This window comes from Sphaeramia orbicularis, chromosome 14 (assembly GCF_902148855.1).
Source record: "Sphaeramia orbicularis chromosome 14, fSphaOr1.1, whole genome shotgun sequence".
NCBI lineage: Eukaryota > Metazoa > Chordata > Actinopteri > Kurtiformes > Apogonidae > Sphaeramia > Sphaeramia orbicularis.
Window position 1 is genome coordinate 8,922,076 of NC_043970.1, and position 22,941 is coordinate 8,945,016.

At 37.5% G+C, this 22,941-nt stretch overlaps 1 protein-coding gene across 1 annotated transcript; it reads left to right on the forward strand.

The window, feature by feature from the left end:
• The first annotated feature begins 204 nt into the window (after positions 1 to 204).
• Positions 205 to 16,795, forward strand: sar1b (secretion associated, Ras related GTPase 1B). The gene is given in 8 exon segments (XM_030153426.1): positions 205 to 378; positions 3,690 to 3,765; positions 6,372 to 6,491; positions 9,552 to 9,617; positions 12,220 to 12,304; positions 12,306 to 12,321; positions 12,770 to 12,901; positions 15,039 to 16,795. Coding segments are annotated over 7 exon segments (594 nt in total). The 5' UTR covers positions 205 to 378; positions 3,690 to 3,707; the 3' UTR covers positions 15,156 to 16,795.
• The last annotated feature ends 6,146 nt before the right edge of the window (positions 16,796 to 22,941 follow it).

The window sequence follows — 22,941 nt, forward strand, 5'->3', positions numbered from 1 at the left end:
CTAGCACAAAAAATATATAAATTAGGGGAAATAATTGCCATCAACCATTATTTCTGCCATCATTTCTAAAAATGAATAGCTCATCAATTTTTAGGTGACTGAAATTGTAATTAATAACGGTTACTGTTGAAACGATAAAATATTTCTGTTATCCTGCCGGACGGATGATTGTGAAACATAAACAGGAAGCGGCAGGACAGAGTTTTTTGGGAGTTGTTGGACAGCCATTGCAGTGTCGTGGCTCAGTAACAAAACACGAAAGAGAAGAAGAGGGGGACCTGACATCACGTAGGCTCTCCAATTTTCTGCCAGGGAGAAGAAATTACATAGTTATAAGAGCTAACACATTCGCTAAATCAATCTACGTCTAGACAGCGGGTAAGTTTTATTATTATCATTATTATAATTATTAATTAAGCAAGTGACCAGAGAAGATGCATAGGTTAATGTTCGGCATCTCGGCTAGCAAGTTATCCCGGCTGCTAACGATGCTATATTAGCAGTGCTAACATCAAGAAAAAATCTCGTACGGAAAAACAAGCTAATTTGATAAAATGTTGAATTTATCTTTCAGTGTTGTCAAAAGAAGTGAGCATAGTAATGATGCTGTGTTTCTACAATGTGTTTTCAACTCGTTGAATTATTTTTGTAGATAACAGCTAACGCAGCGGCTTGATGCAACGTCGCCTGCTGGAGAATATGACACGTAGCTAGTGGCTTCCTGCTAGTCAAGTTGTTAGCCGGCCTCACCCAGAATTCGTGAAAATAAGGGCAATACATATTATTACCGTTGAAGTGGTTCGGTATTATACACCAGTGCCAGTGTTTTCGAGTTTCTTGTAGTGTTGAAGGTGTTTGGAGACTAACCACTCATGTAACGTTAGCTCTAGGTTGCGGTATAGCTAACGCCAAGTTGCTGCGTTGACAGGGGCAGTGATATCTGTTTTAATTTGACAACCGAGCCACTGTACAGGCATTTTCTTTACTAGAAAAATACTTGAGAATTACTGAAGTGACACTCTTGTTGATGCATTTTAGTTGCCTTAAATCACACATTATATGAAAATTTATGAAGACACTATATGTCGTGATGGAAATTCTTGAACTTGTCATGAGAATATGTTAGTACACGCAGTGTTTTCCAGAGATTTATTTGACTTTAGGAGCAATGTGCCCTAATGAACGTTAGCGTAAATGTGCCAATGATATGGCATTCTCATTAAATGAGCTATTAAAATAACATTATTCAAAACTAAACGGAAATAGCAGACAGTGTAGAGAACATTAAATAATGAAACAATTGGCATGCAAAGTAATATACATAGAACGCAAACAAGTGATGTAAATTAAGCAGGTACAGGATTAATATGTAAATAATGTATTACAGGTGACGCAGGGAAAACCAGAAGGGACTGTATCTGGCAAACACTAATAAATAAATGTCAGACAAGATTAGACATGGCAAACATGCATCAGATACTATGAGGGCAGGTGTGGTTGCATTTTAACCTAGTTTTTAACACTAGAGAGAGGTGAAGGAATGCTAATAGTGCCATTTATTGTTAGCACTGCAAAGTTGTCAAGCTGTTGATGTGAATGTGTCTAGTATTGAAAACCAACTAATCAAAATATGTAGTCAGACAATATAACAGTTTGTTAGGGCACCTTTTCATAGTTTTATCTCATGATAATCAACTCAGCAGGCAGACTTATTGTTTGTGTGTGTGTGTGTGTGTGTGTGTGTGTGTGTGTGTGTGTGTGTGTGTGTGTGAGTATATTTATATATATATATATTTGTTCTTTTTTTTAAAGTCCTTTTAGGTTGTTATCAGTTACTGTCAACTCATTCCCCATCATACCTCCATCATACCATTATATCAGTCTGTAGCCCTTTCCCATAGTATTGTAGCACTAAGTGTAGGCTCCGCATTGGTCCAGAGTGTAGTAGCATCAGCTGACGTGTAGTTCAGCTGTATTTGAATGGTACTGACCTTTGGTTACCTTATACTTTGGCCCTGGAGTTGTTTGTATGTTACGTAATCTGGGCTAGGAGTCAGCCCTGGTTTACCTCATTCCGATGTCTCTGTAACTGTCACTGAGCAAAGGCAGGTAATGAGTGTGTAATGGAGCAAACAAGAAGGTTTACAGGGCAAAAAGCTTTGATGTAATCAAACGCTTCTCCTTTGGTTAGAAAATACAGGGGAAGTTTGTTTTTTCTACTCTTTTTTTGTAGTTTTTACAAACTATCTCTTTTTATTGGAGACTGATTAATCTTTGCCAGCAGGACATTTTACTTTCTGTGGAAATGGGTATAATTTGGCCCAGATCTTAACCGATGGCTAAACTAAAATTGTTGACTTTAATAGTTCAAAACATAAAAACAGCACTTCAAGTTATTTCCAGATTTGTTAATTAATTACTTTGAGTTTAATGTGGAGCAATCCAGATGTGCTTATTCATTTATTTAGTCTCTTGGAGATTTATTACTATGACTTAGATGTTCGGTTTATTTTAATCTGTCATTTTTTTAAGGATTGGGGTGATTAGTTGTTGTCCTTTTCATGTTAGAATATATGGTTCTGGACACTACGAGACCCCTAATTTTGATTAAATATCCAATTGAAGCATCAAAAAGTTTGTTTATTCCATTTATAATGGCAAATAGACAACACAGAGGGTTTTTTTTTTTGTTTTGGGTTTTTTTTTAACTTTTGAACTTATGTGGACCATCAAAGCTTCACAGTTATACTAGGCCTTATCTGAGCCACATTTTGTTTTTGATATAAGGAGAAATGTCTATTCTGAAGAAGGTTAGGCTTTATTTGTAAGGCTACTGGATATGAGCCATGAACCATTCACCCTTTTCACTTGTTAAAGGAACTGCTGGAAGATATGAGACCATTGTTCTGGATCTCCTATTCTGCTGTCCAAAGACTGGCACAAGATAATCATACACTGAAGGAGGCCAGCCACTGAGAGTCATTGTTCTTATCATTACTAGCTGATAGCTTTTTTGATGATTGCATATTCTATCACTGCAATGCAGTCTGATGGAGCAGTGCTGATTGTCTCCTGGGGTCTTATACTTAATTTTGTTGTTTTTGGCTTTTTGAGGAAATCAACATTTTGTTGATTAGTTATTTTTTGATGTTAATTTGCTTGATTGAAGACTTGCCTTCTAGAATATGCATGTCTCATTTTCAAGTCAACATAAGTTAAAACTTCCACCATCCCCCAATGTCTAGCCGTTTGAGTCTGTGAAGTGCAGAGTCTTGACGACAAAGAGCCTTGAGGCTCAGTGAAGACTGCTAAGAAACTTACGTAGATGTATAAAGCCTCTTCACTCTTTGTTTTTTGAGAAACAGTCCAAATCATTTCTACAGTTTGAACCAAATGAACCAAAATGGTTCATTTGCTGTACATTGTAGAAAAAGGGCTATTTGTGGAAACTGACACTCCGAAAACAGACAACATAGGTACATGAATTTTCATAAGTAAAGCTGAAGAAAAAGGAATATATATCAACAGTTAATGTGAGCTATCTTGCTAGTTCACTGAATAATCTCAACATCATTAAAGAATGTTTAAGTCACAAAGTTACATGTTTGCTCTTAATGTATATTTTCAGAATATCTGGTCCTGAGTGCTTCAATGTTATCTAACCTTATGTTCCTATCCATTTTTTTCAGGATTCAACAGCTCCGATTATGTCATTCTTGCTGGACTTGATTTATAGCGGTTTCAATAGTGTACTACAGTTTTTAGGTAAGTACCATTGATCAGATACAGTCTCATAGTCAACATCAATTGAGTGCTGAAAGCTTTATCAAGATTACTCATTATTTCAGTGATTATGTGATTGTTTTCAAGTGTTTTATTTTTATTTACTTTTTTGTTTTATTTGGTCTGTCTTACACCTCTGTCTGTGAGTTTTGTAAAGAGCTGGATTAAGAGTATTACACATAAAAGGGGGCTCTGTTCCTGGAAATGCATCCCTACTGTGCTAAAAGTTGACAGGAAGAACCTAAGGCCTTGTTCACAGCTAGCATGATAACGTGTGACGTGGGTGATCAGATTACACTGGACAGCTTGAAGTACATCTACATACAGCTTTCACTAGGAATTAGAATGCCCCTCCACATTAGTGACCGTTTGTGATCAGATGTCACTTTGCAGCTCTATATGCTAATGAACGTACCCCTGTTTGTAAAAACCAAATGTGTTGTTGTTTTCAAGGGGCAGGAATGCAGTTTCTAGTCTGTTGGAAGTTATATACGACATGTATCCATAAACACTGCAAGTGGTGTACCACTGCCCTGCCATACTGGACTGGTTAAGAGTGTTTTGTAAACATAATGACATAGATGCAAGTAACATACAAGTAAAATGTGGGTAGATCTGAGCAATATGGCCAAAAAATTTCATTTTGATGGATATATATGACAGGAAAACCACATTTTACAACAGGTAAACAGGTTGCATTTTGAATTTCAGCAAGAAGATTCTTAGGGGAAATAATGCCAATTTAGGCATTTTCCCCAATTTCCTTAAAGCAAAATCTTGATTAATCAAATTAATCCAATATATTGTCCAGCCCTACATGCAGCGCCATGTTTTGTTTTGTTTTTTTTCCGGAGGAAGCACATGTTAACATTTACATTTCTTATATAATTTCCACAAGTTATTTTATCAGGTAGGTCCACTATTTGTCAGAATTTAATAGTATTATGATATTACATATATTATATTTCTATTATATGATATTTCTGTGCGGAGTTTGCATGTTCTCCCCGTGTCTGCGTGGGTTCACTCTGGGTACTCCGGCTTCCTCCCACAATCCAAAGGCATGCACCAATAGGTTAATTGGTTAATCTAAATTGTCCATGGTGTGAATGTGAGAGTGATTGTTTGTCTCTATATGTCAGCCCTGCGATGAACTGGCGACTTGTCCAGGGTGTTCCCCGCCTTCGCCCGTAAGTAGCTGGGATAGGCTCCAAGCAACCCCCATGACCCTAGTGAGGATAAAGCGGGTTCAGAAAATGAATGAATGAATGAATATTACGTAGGTTTTAGGACATGTCTACTGTACATTCAGAGCTTGCATCTCAGATGGTGCTTTTGCCACAAGTAGTGACACATGACCCCCTGTTTATAGTCAGGAAGAACAAAAACTGGAATATTAAGTGCATGTAAATATAATCACTGAATCATGAGTGCATTCACACCTGCACAGGCCCAAAAAAATGCATGTTCATGACAAGTTTGAACAGAGCCATATATCTGTGAGTGTAATTTATTAAGCCGTTTACCTTCTAATCTGTAATACAAATACCAAGGGGTTGGAGGGCAGTACTCTTTGTATTAATCCACACTACTAGATTTTATGCAGTTTCACTGAAGTTTTCTTCAGTTAAATCTCTGGATAGGACACAGGGTTTTTTAAATCCTAACCCGATACTTGTTTTAATATGGTCAATGCAGCCACACACCATTCGCTGTGTGGCTTCAGACCTTTATAGCTCCATTGTTAGAGTACTAAACGGGTTTTCTTGTCAGGCTGATTCCCATCAAGGCTTCAGTTGTTTGCACTCATGTTCTTGCAAAGTGCCTCAGATAAAAGGATATAGCATATGGCATATGTTTTGTGAAATCAATAGAACCTGTCTCTCAAAAATGGTGTGCAATATTTTTCAGCCTTTTTTTAAGTTAGGCTCTGATGAATGTGAAATCTGGTGGAAAACCATGTCATGTGTTTAACCACTGGTTTTCCCCAGTGTGTTGTTCTAGTTTCAGTGCTGAAACTGCTCCTGTAACGTGGTTCCTCCTGTTCTCCCTGTCAGGCGGGTAGTGTAGTGATGATATGACTAAAGATGACGCCTAGTAGAGCTGACTCAGACAGAAATATTCACTTATCTGTTGATATCACTACAGTTACACAGAGTGTCAAACAAAAACCTTTGTAATATTATCTTTGTGGGTTCAGGAAAGATGAAGGAGGAATCAGCTTTATTATGTTTTCCTCCTTTCTTCAGTCAGCTGCTGCACCATGTCAGAGAGAATATGAGAAAATAGGAGTAAAATGTACCTTGTAATCCTTTAAATCCTACTGTTAATCACGTTTAAAGTTGTAGAGCTAGAGGGGGATGCAAAGAACTTCTGAATACCTAAGAATTGCAAACAAATCTTGTAGTTCTGTTGATTATTTCTCTCATTTAATGTGTGTTGTTGTTGAATGGTTCAGATTTATATCTGAAACTCTGATTGACCAGAGTACTTGTATGGTTGAGTTGTTTTCTTGTGCTTGAAATGAATTGTTGTTTGCCACAATGCAGCCATCTTGTGTTCTGAACTCCCTCTGACTTTTGTTTCAGGACTGTACAAGAAATCCGGCAAGTTAGTATTTCTTGGCCTGGACAATGCTGGCAAAACAACGCTACTGCACATGCTCAAAGATGACAGATTGGGACAGCATGTGCCAACCCTACATCCAAGTGAGTTGGTGTTGCTGTTTTCTTGCACACGCACTCTTCCACACATGCTTGCTCAGTTATTTATTGAAAGCCATACAGGGAAGGTTGGACGGTTTTATTACTAAACATCTTTACTCTTTCATCTTTACTTGGCTTGACAGATATTCTAATGGTTTTGGGCCTTTCACATACATCAATCATGACTGATATAAAGTATGAAAAATACTCACCAAAGGTATATAAATCAATGGTGATACAAGAGTTGCAGCATTTGGTCAGTGAAAGACCTAATTAGCTTTTTCTTCAGAAACCATGAGTAATATGACATTATAATGTTACACAAGCTGTTCATTAATCCTGATAGCTGAGTTGTTGGACAGGTGCTTCAGTTCATCACATTAATAACTGTTGTGTCCTTTCCCATATAATACAGGATGAATGACTGCTGACATTATTCATGGTACAAAAGCTCAGGAAAACAAACTTTTTTCCAGGGGATAAAATTTTTTTATATTCTCTGTAGAAGTACTGAATCAAAATATATCTTACTTACCTATTGTGTTTCCCACAGAATCCTATGGTATCTATGGAGCAACCTGTTTACTGTTTGTACAATATTTACCAAAACTGTAAAATTTTTACAATTCACTTTTGAGGCTAGGGCTGTGCAATTAATCGAAATTCAATTACGATTTCGATTATTACACGCAACGATTACAAAAATTATGTAATCGAGAAAAAACGATTATTAATTTTGAGTTGTTTTAATTCACGCGCACGCAAGCTACCATGAGCTGCTCTGCCCCGCCCCCCTCTAAGCTACTGCTGCCTGCTAGCCGGCAGGTCCACCCCAAGAGGAAAGTTGTACCTAGCGGTCTGGAAAAATGGCAGGAGAATCACAGGAGAAGTGCTTGGTAAACAAAAAAGGCAAGTCAAATTCAATTGTATGGAATCACTTTGAGTTTGATGAAGAAGACGAAGAGCAAAAACACATCACGTGCAAAAAGTGTTTCGTAGTTGTGTCCGCACCGACCGGTAACACAACAAACCTTTTGAACCATCTAAAGTTTAACCACCGCCACCTTTATCATATTCTTGATCTTATGAAAAACTAAAACGCATAAAAACAACTTCGTCCGCAATGCAATCTTCAGTCTCCGGATCTCTTTACGCTGCAACTCCCATATTAACCTAACCCTAACCTGTATAACCCTAACGTACGTATTCTACAGGGTGTCCCATAAGTCTCCATACATAGGAAAAATAAACGTTTCTTGACATAAACCATTTTTATTTATATAATATGCTCTATATGACTGCCATTTTGTCGGGAACACATTTCAATGCGTGTCCTCCAATGCTGAAGAACTATAAAGAAGAAATATAAAGAAATACATGTTAGAACCATATGTATTACAGGGGTTGGACAAAATAATGGAAACACCTTCTGTGATGCCACAATGTTAGGTGTTTCCATTATTTTGTCCAACCCCTGTATGTCTACTATGTATGGAGACTTATAGGACACCCTGTAGATGGCTGATGTATACAGAAGGCCTTAACTGAAACCTCACAGCACGCCACTGAATTTACTGTGTTTCATACTACATTGAACATACTTGAATTTATAATTTGCACTTTACGTGAGTTGTTTTTTTTTTTATTGCTACAGTTCTATGGCAAGTCTATTGCAGTTTAATTACAGTGCACTATTTGTTTACAAAAGGAAACATACTTGAATTTACAGTACACTTATTTGATTTCAAAGATTTTTTTGTTTCGTGCAAAAGTGAAAATACTTTGTTTTAGTGGTTAAAAGCTTTATTTATGTTTAAAGAGCATATTTTACATTGTTTTGCAAGAAAAAAATAAACAACTTTAAGGTTAACAAATAATCGTTTTTAATAATCGTGATTTCAATTATTGCTAAAATAATCGTGATTTTTTTTTTTTTTTTCTATAATCGAGCAGCCCTATTTGAGGCCTTCATAATTTTGCACTGGCACAGTAACAGACTACAGCAGAGCATCCCCAGTACCATGGTCATTTTCACTTGAACCTGCTAGTGTACTTTTTCTGGTCAGTTTCATCTCATGGATGTTTAATGTTCTGTCAGTGTCAACTTTTTCCTCCGCCAGGATATTGGTTCTGAAGTTATTTTTCAATCCATAAGAAAACCAATGAGTGGTCTGCAAGTTGGCTGTTTTGCTTTACATTGTTACCAGAATCTTGAGTGGAATTAAAGTAAGCATAGACCAGTTTATGCTACTGGGTTTGTTTTTTGCTGAGCAGGAACTGCTCAGTTCAAGTTAAAGGAAACATGGGATATTAACAAACAGTAATTCCTTAAATATTCTGCAAACAATCAACATTGCTGTTAACATTTATACTTGTTTTACCTCACTCATTATTTCTTTGTTGTAGCTGCAGTTCTTCTGGTTTCTGCTGGTTTCTGTTCAGCATTTTTAAAGAAAAATAACTATATTGCAACAGCATTTAGTGATTTAATAATAACATTTAATAACGAAAATAGTATTAATTACATGACAGTCATCTGGAGCGCAGAATGACTGAACGCCTCTGGTAACACATTTCGGGCAGTTTGTCCAAGTAGAATTACTGTCACGCATGCACTAATGGGCAGTTGATCTGGTAGTGACAGGCAGCAGAACCAACCAATAAAGATGGAACACGCTAACCACTGTTTCGTGTTGTAAAACCTTAACACTTTAAATTCAAGACTTTAATATGTGTAGCCTAATGTGTAGGCCTATTATTGATTTTTTTTTTTCTTTCTTTTTTATCAAATGTATGGTGTGGCTCCACCTTACCAACAGAAATATTGGTGCAATCTAAGTTTATGCCAATACTTACTTTAAAAGTAAGATCCTGTTTTGGATTTTTACTGTCAGTTCATGGTAAAACCACAGCCCTGCAAAATAGACTATGGTCATGTGCCACTGTCAGTATCACTGATGGGAAACACTGCATATATATCATCACCCCTGGTGTGTAAAATCATTTTCATTTCAGCACCTTGATTTACAAATGTAATCTTAGTCTTTTTTTTCTGCACTCTAGCCTCGGAAGAGCTGATGATCGCTGGCATGACCTTCACTACCTTCGACCTTGGAGGTCACGCACAAGGTTGGTTCATGTACAGTGTGATATTCACGTTTGAGAGGTTATGTGGCAATGTCTTTTCAGAGAGGACATGTTCTGGATCCTATCTATTTTGCAAACTTTGGATTTATGTTAAAAAATAGGTGTGTCTGGCTCAGTAGAATGCATAATTATGGCTAGAAAATCATTTTGGACCATGTTCAGTGATGCATGACTCAGTTGCTGAAGCAAAACATCAATATCAAGCATCTCCAAAATTGATCCCTTTTGGCGTGATAATGTCTGTAATACTAAAAAATAAGACCGTGTGTGGTAGCAAAAAGTAGATGTTACATTTATTAAGCAACAAAACTTTATTCTTTTCATATTTTTTTCAGACATGTTTAGGTGATCAGCTGGAATGTTACATTCACTTCTGCATGTAATGTACAATTTTTAAACCTTCTTAGTTTGCTTAAAAATTGAACATGTTGCCCTCCTCATAGATTCTAAAGATTGATATATTTTAATCTAGAAATATAGTGTGTTTAACATATTTCAAGCAATAGAATCTACAAGGTGGGCAAGAATGTTATTTTAGATTTTAAAAGTCAAACCTAATGATTTTGCTGTAAAAATGATATTCAAATGAGTGCAGGTCAAAGGTCATGTTTGGTCATTATATGGAGCTGGATATATATTAAAGGCCATATTTAAATATTATATGCATGAATGATATATAAGTTGATAAAATTGCATAAGAGCTTTGATTTGATTTTAAGGCAGTATTGCTGGTGGAAGGTGATGGCAAATGGGGGTGACTTCAGCTGCTGCACTAGCAGCAACTTGGGGTTTAGATCGTGGTAGAATGTCAGTATATGGCAAAATAAGATGTATCCTTCTTGGGATCAAAAATTCAACTATTTCTGAGTAAGTCTATGAAAGTGGGCCAGGTAGGTACAGAAAGGAGACAACCCCTTACATACCAAAGTTCATGTTTTATTTGATCCCGTTCACTTCACATAGCAGTTTTGTCTGTCACTAAAGAACAGTGCAGTCTGATTTGGGATTGCACCAAGGTTTCCTCTGTTGGTTCATGCTCTGATCCAGGGGGAGGTCTCACACCTCTCTGTTTAAGTTTAGATCAAACTGAAACATAGTTGGTTGTCAGTTTAAGACAACTTTAAACCTACGGATGGTAAATTTTTGCAATTCACCTAAACTCTGAAGTGACGAAAGAGTAGAAATTGTCCAGTATATCAAATAGAGTTGGCCCAAAAATTTTATACTGGAAAAAAATTTAAATGCATTTGATAAGTAATAAAAATGTAAGAAATGGTAGTTAATTGTGGTTTTAAATTATACTAGTCAACATTTGCTAGGGATCACTTTTATATTTGCACAATAATTGATGTTGTATAATATTTTGGGTGACTTCATATATTATGTGTGTACTTTGGCTAGTCATGTAAAGAAAAATGGACCAAAAGGTTAAAAAAAAAAACATTTTTATTGCACTTTCAGGCAAAAGGGTGATACAACCCTAGAAATTAGAGTTCACAACAATTACTCTTCCAATTTTGTTTTCACTGAAACCACTCAGAATGTTCTGAAACACATACGGTGGGATGTCAGTAATGTGTATGGCCACCATCCGCATCCGCAGGCTGTACTCCACTGAGAAAATAAACTGTCAAGTTTCCAGAATTACACCCCTGAATATAGCAAAGTTATAGTCCTGATCCCTAGCAAATGTTGACTAGTGTATTTAGAATAGACATGAGAAAAGCACAAGATGAAAATGTAAAAAACACAATTGGATAATAAATAAAATAAAATACCATGGCAAGACAGAAATGACATGAGAATCAACAGCAAAACATCTGCAGGCTCTGACTTTGTGATTTAGTGTATGTATCATTTTCAAGTATTCGTAATAAATATTAAAATAAAAAAACATACAATGAAGAAGATGGAAAATGCATACAGACGAAAACAACAAAATATGTAAATACACAAAAATAACACAAGATTCATACTGGCACAAAACACAGTTGTTGTTTCTGATTTTGCATTTTGTTGTGCAGTCTGAGTTTTTATTCTACAACATGAAAACAAAAGACACATAACAAAATGCAAAAGGCATTAAAGGTGTGACAAGAAACATAAAACAAAAAAAAAATCAGCTGTTGTCTCCAATTTTGTAATTTGGTACTTATTTTATTGACATGCAATCTGAGTTGTTGTTCAACAAAATGAAACGACATAAGATGGTTATATGCAATTTCAGACTCTGCTTAAGAGTCAGAACATGACAAACACCAAGCATTTCACAAATTTATTGATAGGATATTCAAAGTGGTTATTATGGTAAATGTTCAATAGTAAAAAAACAGGAAAGCATTTAAAAAAAATTTAAGACTTTTAGATGACCAAAAACACACAAGACTAAAGAAAACTGGATATTGTGATAATTATCATCATAATTTTATTTCTCAGATCTAATTCTTGTTTACGTGAAGTCAGTATGATTTGCAATTGTAATGAACAAAGATGTGTCTGCTATGTTGTCAGTAGTTTTCCTCTTTATGTTTCTCTTTGCAAATCTCACCTAGAGCTTATTTTTTGTGTTTGTTGCCATACACAGCCCGCAGAGTGTGGAAAAACTACCTCCCTGCCATTAATGGCATTGTCTTCCTTGTGGATTGTGCAGACCACCTCAGATTGGGGAATCAAAGCAGAACTTGATGTAAGTACCTGCATAGTCTCTATTATTGTGAAATGTTTCTGACAGCTATTGTAACTCCTCAACTTGCAAACATTATACATGCAAGTAGGTGTGTATATACTGGCGATTGTGCCATCAGGCAGGGAAGTGCGCAAGAAAGGAAAAAACAGTACAAGAAAGTTTCTAGGAGATTTGAACCTCAAATTACCTTCACATTCAAAAAAAATAATGGAGGTGAATGCACAGTAAAGTAACTGCCTTATGTTACACTAATGGAGAAAAGTGATATTGCTAAGCAGACATCAGCTAAAGGCATTTTTATCAAATTTATTTTTAGATGCGCCTTGAACAATCTTATGTCATTGTTTTTTCTAAGTAGAGATGAACTGAAGTGCTCTCAAAATCACTCTTGGAAAGCACTTGGGACTGAAAAACATAGCCACAAATAACATTTTATTCCCCCTGTCAGGCATTAATGACAGATGAGACTATCGGAAACGTGCCTATCCTGATCCTGGGCAACAAGATCGACAGACCAGAAGCCATCAGTGAGGAGAGACTGAGGGAATGTTTCGGATTGTACGGACAGACGACAGGAAAGGTGATGAAATAGCTCTCTTCTGTCAGCTTACTTTCATCTCTCTCCTCCTTTTTTGACACTGTATCTTAAAGTTAGTGTAAGAGTGTGAAATAGGATGAAAAAATGAGGAGACCCCTCTTCCATAACAAGACAGGAGCGGAGGGATAGATGCATACTCAACCCAGGTCTAATCTAGTGGTGATTAAACATTATGGAGAACAGAGGTTTAGATTTACAAGCTGCCACAGTCTCAAATTTTTAGTTATTCTAAACAAAAGGAGCCCAAGAGGAAACAATCCCACAACCCTTTGAATACTTGTGGATTTTAAAAGGATAAGGGTTAATAATGGGAACAGGTCAGTATGAAGGGGCACATCCCTTCACATTTTTACTTGCCAATCTAATATGAATAGGTGGCCAATGCAGTGAAGCTGATATCGGTGTAATATTCTACTTTCTAAAATTCCAGCTGCAGCTTTATGAAACGTTTGAAGACTTTTTGTGGGCATTCATCGAAGCCAGTAAACCAAGCATTACAATAATTATGGTTTTTACAGAAAACAAAACTGATGTACTCGAGCTCTGCGCTCAGAACCTCATGTGATTTAGAAATCATTTCCTTGCAGATATTTCGATGTTTTACTCAAATTTATTGACATTGTCCCATGGATATGACATATTAACCACAAGAGAATAAGGATCTTTACTGCATCCTGCATTGCATGTCCTCCATCTCATCATTTTTTGAGATTTCATTCTTCTGATTTGACATTGCTATTTCTATGAAAGGATCTCCATTCACATTTATTCATCGTCACCAACACAGACTCCATAGGTCTCACACAGGAAAGAGGCTCAGTAAATCTATGGAGGAAACAAAAGATGTGGCAAATCTCTCCAAATGCTGAAAATAGAGGAGGTTGTTTTTCATAGAATTTTTGCATTAGAAATGACAATGTGTCTCATCCGCACAAAGTTAGAAGGAAATTAAAAACTGTAACAACCCAGTCCAGATGTAACAGAGGTATGGATATGTGTCTCTGGATCTGCCGAGGACAAAGTTGAACTGTTGTTAATGTGGGAAAATGTAACATGTATTGATATTGCAAACTGTCAACAGCAGAGGGAAGTCATGTACCAGAACACACTTGGGACTAAAACCACCAAGGAATTAATGCTATGTATTCACAGACTGTATGACTCAAAGTATGAAGCTCATTGTTTACACATATCTGTATTATGGTATCATCATGTTTTCTTCTTCAAACAAAAACCTGTATCCAGTTATTTTGACAGGGGGTCAAAATGCCACTTCATATGCTGCAAAAGCCAGTATTTTACATTATTGTTGTCAATAGCTGCCCTGAAGGTCTGTTTGGAATTGTCCAAACAAGGTCAGAGCTGTCACAGTTCAGTCTGAAATGGCAATCAACAACTGGCCAACTTAGCAAAGATAGTAACATCACATTATAACTTTACATCTTCATGAGCCTCATAATCAAACTCACTAGAAAAAACACTGTGATTTAAGTCCATTCTTTTCATTTAGAGCTGTGACCAATTGAGAAAACAACAGTGCTTCTAGATTTTATTACTTTGTAACTTTCTTTGACTCTAAAGTTGATTCTTAGGGGTTGTCATTGCATCTTGTCATTTTCTGATCCTTTAGTTAAAGGCCCTGACGCCTTAGTTTTCCTCACTGTGGGACACCAGCAAAGTGACTCACTACTCCCGTTAGTGGTCACATAAAACTCCCAGCCCTTCGGTGTGAATAGATTCAATTTATATCTCTATAGTATACGACATTGGAATGTTTGGCATGTAATCAGTCCTCTTTATTCTAAACACTCTAATGATAATTTTTGGTAATTTTTTAACATTTTTTGAACATATAAATACTACTTATAGTCCCTTTAATGAGTTGCCCATTTAATTTTGGGCAGTTGAAGTGTAATTAATCACACTAAGCCCTAACTTCTGGCATATTACAGATTCACAACATAAATGATGTAAGTTTGTTAAGTTTCTCCTGACAGTGAAAGTGTTGCCTCAGAAGTTGTCTTGATGCTTCTTTGTACATCATAATGTAGAGGATAGTCTGTTTTTTTTTTTATTTGTTTTTTTGAACTAACAGATAATTACATCATTCTTTTCTCAGGGGAACATTCCCATGAAGGAGCTGAACACGAGACCACTGGAAGTGTTCATGTGCAGCGTGTTGAAGAGGCAGGGCTACGGCGAGGGGTTCCGCTGGCTCTCCCAGTACATCGACTAAAAGCAGCCAAGGCCACACCGAAACCACCAACAACAACAACCCAACAAACCACCACCAACCACCATCAGGCAGAGGGGTGAGGGTGCTAAAACCCGACCGCCCTAAGACCTGATGCCACTAGGACCATCATACTCAGCCCCATGTTCAGCTCAAACGAATCTGCCTCCACCTTCAGAGAAACCAGTTCAACGATCCCAATAGACTTTTATTGGTCGAACATTTGGTTCCGCACTTACAGAATTCATACCTGTACGCGCACACACACAACTACACACAACAGTACACACTGGTCTCCATCTCTGTTTTTCTAAAGAGGGTTAACATAGCATTGGTTCCTCAACAAACGGTGTTTCAAATTCAAGCAGATGAATCTTTTCTACATTGTGTCTGTCGTTTGCTGCCCTCTGCCTCCCCTCCTGCTATCTGTTGAGTGTGATAAGACACATTATAACTGTAAATCTGTATAGGGTTCCATTGGTACATCAATAATTCCTGATGCCTCTTTCTCCTCTTTAAACTCATTATGAGCAATGAGACAGAGTAAAATAGTTGTATACATTGCAGTACCTTTTTTAACAGTAAAGACATTAATTCATCGTATGTAATCAGTTTTGGGTTTGTTTTTTTTTGCCTTTTATTTCTATTTTCTACATGATCACAGTAATCAAACAGATGTGTGGCCACGTTTAACAGCCTTCACTATAGATGTGTGGCTGTTGCACCCATTTTTAAAATGGACCAGTGCATTTATCTTAGTGTATCAGCAAATAGATTCTTTTTTTTTCTTAGGAAATTTAAGTACTCTTGTTCAGGAACTTTTTTTATGTTGTTGGCACAGTAGCATTGAATGGATCCAAGCAGTCTATGGGCTCTCTTTTTTTTTTTTTTTTTTTTTTTAAGTGAAAGAAACATGGGGTGGAAGGACAGCAAACGGGAAGATTTTAATAGAGAATAATACTGGTTATAACCCGGGCAAAGTTTGCAAATTGTGTAGATACAGTGCAAAGAACAGCCAATGAAAAGAGGAATATTTAACTAAAAATTTAACGAAACTTTGGGATGAAATGGCTTGATAATAACATGTGGTAAGAGATGGAGGAATGAGCAGATGGATGTAACATCTTGTCAATATCGGAAGTCCATCCTACAGATGTGATTGTACAGGGTGAATCTAGTGACCAAGCTTAGATAACAGAGGACCCGGCCCCACAGTGGGAGCAGGTAAGGGGCCTAATACACCTACAAGAAAGGGACCATATATATGAAGTGTACATGGACATCGTACATGGATTTTGTATTTGTACGTGGTATCCTTTTGATCTATGTGCATTACCAGAAACTATTATGCATGCCTTGTTTTTTTAATTCTTAGATGACCATTATTCCAGAGAGTACACCAGGAGGGAAAGAAGATGCCAAAATTTATGAAACAATGAGAGCTGATTGTCATGTTTTTTTTTTCTTTTTTAACAGAAACAATGGAATTTGCGTGTAATGCACACTTTTTCTGTCCTTGTCCCTTTGTGTCTCTTTCATTCCCTCATTGACTACGTGATGAGCTGTTCCAACAGAGGTGGGACTTGCTGTTGTTTGCATCATACAAAATGTAATAAATGTTTGCAATGAATAACAGGCTTTAACAGTGGTCCAAACTCTCCTGATTGTAATCATAGCTTAAATACATGAATTAGTACAGAGTATATGGTGTACAATACTGTGCAGAAGTCTTTGTTTACGTAGGGTTTTAATGAGCAGACATACGGTATTTATTTCAGCGTCGTTTCTTGAGAAAATACAAGAAATATACATCTGTCCATATATGATTTCCTATCAGTACTCTATAGTAGTTATAGTATATTGATATCTCTAACCATTTCCATTTTATAAGCCACCAAATTATGACCCATTATTAAGTGAAGACAAATTTTTAACGTTTCAAAAATTCGGGGAAAAAAATCCAGTTTCCTTAAAACTGAACAACGTTTGTAGACACTGAGCTACATAAAAAATGTTTTAAATTAATCCGACCACTAGTTTCAGAGAAGAAGACTGTTGAAATGTAGACATTGGTGACCTTGAGTTTGACCCTTCAAGATCACTCAAGGTCAAAGGTCATGGATCCGGATTAAAGTCCATAAATGACTTCCTATCGGTGCTCAATAGTAACTATATTGATATCTGTAACCATTTCCATTGTAAGCCATCAAACTATGGCCTATTATAAATAAAGGCAAATTTTTTATGTTTACAAAATTTGTAAATAATTCTGAAATCCAAATTTCTCAAAACTGTGAACATAATTTTTACCCATTGTCCCAAGAAAGCTACATAATTTTTTTTTAAAAATTAATCTTTAAAGTTGTTTCGTGAGAAGATATTTGAAGAAATTGCTGATGGAGATGACGACGATGTAGACAATGCTGTACACGGCACCTTCACAATAACTCATTGTAAAGTGAGCTAAGAACAGAAATGCAGGACTTGTATAGGCTAAAGGCAGTATCTAGTGTGATGTCTGTTCCCATGGCAAAAACTAGCTTAAACAATAAATGTTTAACATGTTGAATAACCCTGGGGTAGCATAAATATTGTTTGAATAAAGGTGCTACAGTAAAGATGGGACATGCAATGGAAGGTCACAGAACGTATATCCAGATTGTATATTGAAACAGAAACCAAGGCTTTTAGCTTTTATGTCTCATAACAATCTCTTAGAGAAATTTCAGTCTGGTTTTAGACCTTTTCACAGTACAGAAACAGCCCTCCTCAAGGTAACCAATGACCTTCTTTTAACAGCTGACAGAGGAGAGAGCGCTATTTTAATTCTTTTAGATCTCAGTGCCGCCTTTGACACTGTGGATCATAATATTTTAATTGAACATCTTAGAACCTGGGTTGGTATCGGAGATAATGCACTTAGCTGGTTTTATTCTTACCTTTCAGATAGAACCTTTGCGGTTACCATAGGCAACCACACATCCTCCAAAACCCAGATTGCCTGTGGTGTACCGCAGGGTTCAGTTTTAGGTCCGATTTTATTTTCTATTTATATGCTCCCACTTGGTGAGATTTTTAAACGCCACAACGTCTCTTTCCATTGCTAAGCAGACGACACACAGATATACTTGCCCCTATGACCAGATGACCCGAGAAGCCTAGCTGCTGTGTCTGACTGCCTCAATGATGTAAACCGTTGGATGGCCCAGAATTTCCTTCAATTAAACAACTCTAAAAACATTCAAACATTACACCCACTGCAAGAAATCTTGGGGTAATATTTGACTCAGACCTCTCCCTCCAAGTACATATAAAGTTATCCAGTCCTGTTTTTTCCATCTATGAACTATTTCCAAAATCAAATCAATAGTCCCACACTCTGACCTGGAAACAATCATCCATTCATTCATATTCACCCGACTTGACAACTGCAACTCACTTCTGTCCGGCATCAGCCAAAAATCATTGTTGCGCCTCCAACTGGTACAGAACGCAGCAGCTAGGCTTCTCACTGGTTTTAACAGACATCATATCATTCCTATCCTCGCATTCCTCCATTGGCTTAAGAGAACGATAAAACATAGTGTGTGGAGTGATGGGATTTAGTTGATAAAAATAGAATCCACAGCATGGATTCTATGGTGTGTTTTAGAATTGATTTTAAGATTTTACTGATCACTTTTAAAGCCCAAATGGTTCTGGCCCCAAGTTACATAGATGAGATGCTAGTTGACTACGAGCCAGTACGCAGCCTTAGATCCTCTGGCAGAGGGCTCCTGGCTGTTCCAAAGTCAAGGCTTAAATCTAAAGGTGACCAGGCATTTTCCATCAGGGCCCCTCAACTTTGGAACAGCCTGCCCGAAGAGATAAGGCTTGCGGAATCAGTGACATCTTTTAAATCATTTCTTAAAACACATTTTTATAGATTTGCTTTTATGTGATGTCTGTCCCTTTTTAACTTTTAATTTAAATTTTTAAACTTGATCCTGTTTGATTATTAATTTGTTCATACATCTCTCGAATTATGTTGCTTCTGTTTTAGTGTTTTTACTTGCTTTGTGTATCCTGCTGTTGTGCCCTCTGTCAAAGCACTTTGTTTTTAAAGGTGCTATACAAATAGTTATTATTGTTAAGGATTGCATATGTGTGGTCAACTCAGTTGAAACAATAAACCCAATTGTGGTCTGAATGTTTTGCACAGTACTGTCATTTGGAAGTCAAATTATTATAAAAAAAAAAATTATTTTGAGAGTATTGCAATCAAGTCTGATCTAAGGGTTTAGATGGTCCCCAAAAAAAGCCTGTAGGAAGTGTTGGTTCTAAGCTTTTTGGCATGTTTGATTATTAACTATCACCTCTAACAGGTACATACACGTGGTAATAGTGATGGCTCAGAGTGCAATATATATGTGTAATTGTGTACTTGTTTTTCAGCAGGACTCCTAAATCTCCCACCCATGTCATAAATTTCCTAGTGTTGTACATGTAAGGCGGATTTAAAATAACAGTTCTTAATATGTTACTACTTGGCCGGATTAAACGCGAAATATTAAAACCCACGTTCAAAGAGCAGTGGTGTAACCAAAGAAGAAAAGTCACTGTTAAAAATTATAAAATTTATTCAATTAAAATAAATACAATTAAAAACACCAAGTTTAAAAATAGAATTTAAAAAGAAAAACAAGGGGTGAGGCAACACAGTGATCCTTTCTGTGCAGTGTCACGAAGGTAGTCCACGAGGTTGAATCCGGTCCTCTGCACGTCCGGCCCGCTCCGCTGCGTCACTCGGCCTGGTTACGCTGGGCTGCACTAGGGACCCACGCCGGCTCAAGCCCCTCACTCCTCCCCTTCAGCTCCACTGGCCGCACCTGACAGACGGCACACAAGACACACCAGCGCACCAAACCCCCAGGCCAAAGGCCGCTCTGGTCCGAACGTATAATCATAAACTTCTCTAATACTCACAGGCAGGGAGAGCTCTCTGCTCTCCAGCTGCTGTATTCGGCCCCACAGAGTCCTCTATACGGTGGGCTCCAGTCCGCGTTCCGGTCCTTCCGTGTAGCAGCGGTTGACTTCTTAAACCGGGTTCGACTGCTGACCGCTGTGTGGGGGTCTCACCGTGGGGTTGGTAGTCTCGCTCTGGTGTCCGGCTGGTCGCGTGCCTGCTCCTTCTGTGTGTCTCCTCTGGCGTCTTCCCATAATGAGACTTTTATTGTTCTCGTGCCCCACTGGACACAGGTGCGTTAATTACAGAGTTCCACAGGTTGGTCAAGACAATCATGTGTTCGGGACGTTTCCATGGCAGCTAACTGGGAGGCGTAACAAACTCAAATACAGACACAAGGGAAAAAACAAAAGCAACCCAAAACATGTAAAAAGTGAATTAAATAAAACACATCAAAATGTCACGCCAAAAACACCATCCCTTTAGCTGGATCACATACACACTTATACTCCAAAAATAATTTGAAAACCGATGCTTAACAAAATTTTCTTGTGGGATGCCTAGGTCTTACACAACCTAATAATAATGGTGACAATCTTAACAGTATAACAATAGATGTCCATGACCACTATCATATCTTTTGGGAGTTAAATGTTTTCTGAAAGGGTATCCAGGCTTCATTAAGCATGGTCTTTAACAATCAAATACCTCTGAGTCCTGTACCAGGAAAGTAGGAGAGAGATAAAGCTGTTGCTACTACCAAGAGGCAGCAAGTAAGAAAACGATTACAAGAAGATGGTTAAGCCCGATGCAGCCTACCCTAGATGATTGGATTGGAATTACTCTGGATGCAAAAACTGACCTACCAAATAAGAATCTAAAACAACAAATTTTTACCAAATCTGGAACAGGATTTCATTCATAGCCCCCAAGAGAGTAGACTTTATTGAATTCACTAGTAATATTGCTCTGTAATTTACTTAATTTCTGACAGGTCATTGATGATTACTTCTATGGCACCAGCAGCAGCAGGTGACCCCCCTGGTTTCTGTACATAGTTTTATGTAAACTGTTCTACCTTTAATTAAGTTGTATCAGATCTCTCTGTAAGTGAACTGGTGAGCCTCATCTAGCTCTATTGCCTCATCAGGCAACTTGTCTGTACAGCCCTTAAGAGGATAACTGTGTTCCAAGTGATGCTAATGTATCACAAGTCCTGTGAAATTTAAGTTATTAGAGGAAAGTAGGCACTACAAAGGATGAACGAAGTCTGATCCACAGTCTAGACTATGACTATGCACTCTTTAGACTCATATGCCTGGACAGCTGGTGATGCAATCAATCAATCAATCAATCAATCAATCAATCAAATTTTATTTATATGGTGCCAAATCATAACAAAAGTGATCTCATGACACTCTACATGTCGAAACAGTCGAAACCAGACTCTCAAGCCAATTTACAGAAACCCAACAGAAATCTCCAGGAGCAAACACTTGTGATTGGTGACAGTGGTGAGGAAAAACTTCCTTTTAACAGGCAGAGACATCGAGCAGACCCTGACTCCTGGAGGATGGCCGTCTACCCTCCAGTTGAGGTAAAAGAGAGAGGGTAAATGAGGAGAAAACGAGAGAGAGCTAGAGAGAGACTGGGGGAGAGGGGGAGAAGGGGGAAAGTAGGGGGAGACACATGGATACAATTGGTGCACAGAGAACTGAACTACAACTGTCAAAAGTAGATCAGCTGGTCTTAGTATAATTACTGAAAAACAGAACAAAGGTCCATTACTGTTAATACTACTACTACAAATACAAGTATTAACAGTGGATGTACTTCTATTACAACAGTTAGTACAAATAATAGAAACCTTTCCCATGCATGGAAATATGTGATACACACTATCACAACTAAATGGATAAGTGAGTGCACATTTTCTGGACTCTGGAAGGTCATTTGTTTTCATTTTAGTAAGTTGCTATGCTGGTATATTTACATGTCCATTCCAAAGAAAGATACAATTTAAAAATTAAAAAATTGAAATTTTGAAAATTGAATATTAAAAAAAGACAAAAAGAAATGGCACCTATGGGTTAAAATTATTCAATAGTGTTAAAGAATATAGAACAGTTTTGGGGGAGGAGGGGGTCCAAAATCCCACCACAAACACACAACCCCCACCCCTCATCATAATCCTCTAGAGACCAAGGAAAAACTGGTTTGTTTTGGCAGTAGCTTGACATGGCACACAGGTAAATGTAAAATTGCACAGCAGCATAATCTTCTCATTTTACTTTGTTTCATGATTGGCATGGTGCTGCCACTAGGGGGCACACTTTGATAAGTGTAATTTAGAAAGGCATTAGAACTAATCCTCATTCCTTACATGAATGCACAAGTGAAGGACATACTCATACCCTTTATTTAGCAAAAGCACTATAATCCACAACAAGTAAAAACTCTGAATTCAAGTGAGATTAAGTACATTTTCCTGTAAAGTATGACAAGTCAAAATGATCATTGTTCAGTAAAATGATGGTAAATGGTAATAGTAAATGGACTGCACTTATATAGCACATTTTCTACACCTTCGTGGTGCCCAAAGCATTTTACAAAGCCTCATATTCACCCATTCATGCATGCGTGGGTGGCTGCTGCCTGCAAGGCGCTGCCAGGCCCTACTGGGAGCAATTTAGGGTTCAGTGCCTTGCCCAAGGACACTTCGACTTGTGGACAGTTGGAGCCAGGATTCGAACTGCCAACCCTTCAGTCACTGGACCTACCAACTGAGCCACAGCCGCCCAGTCAGTGATATGGACTAGGTTTGTGGACTCATATTTGTACTAC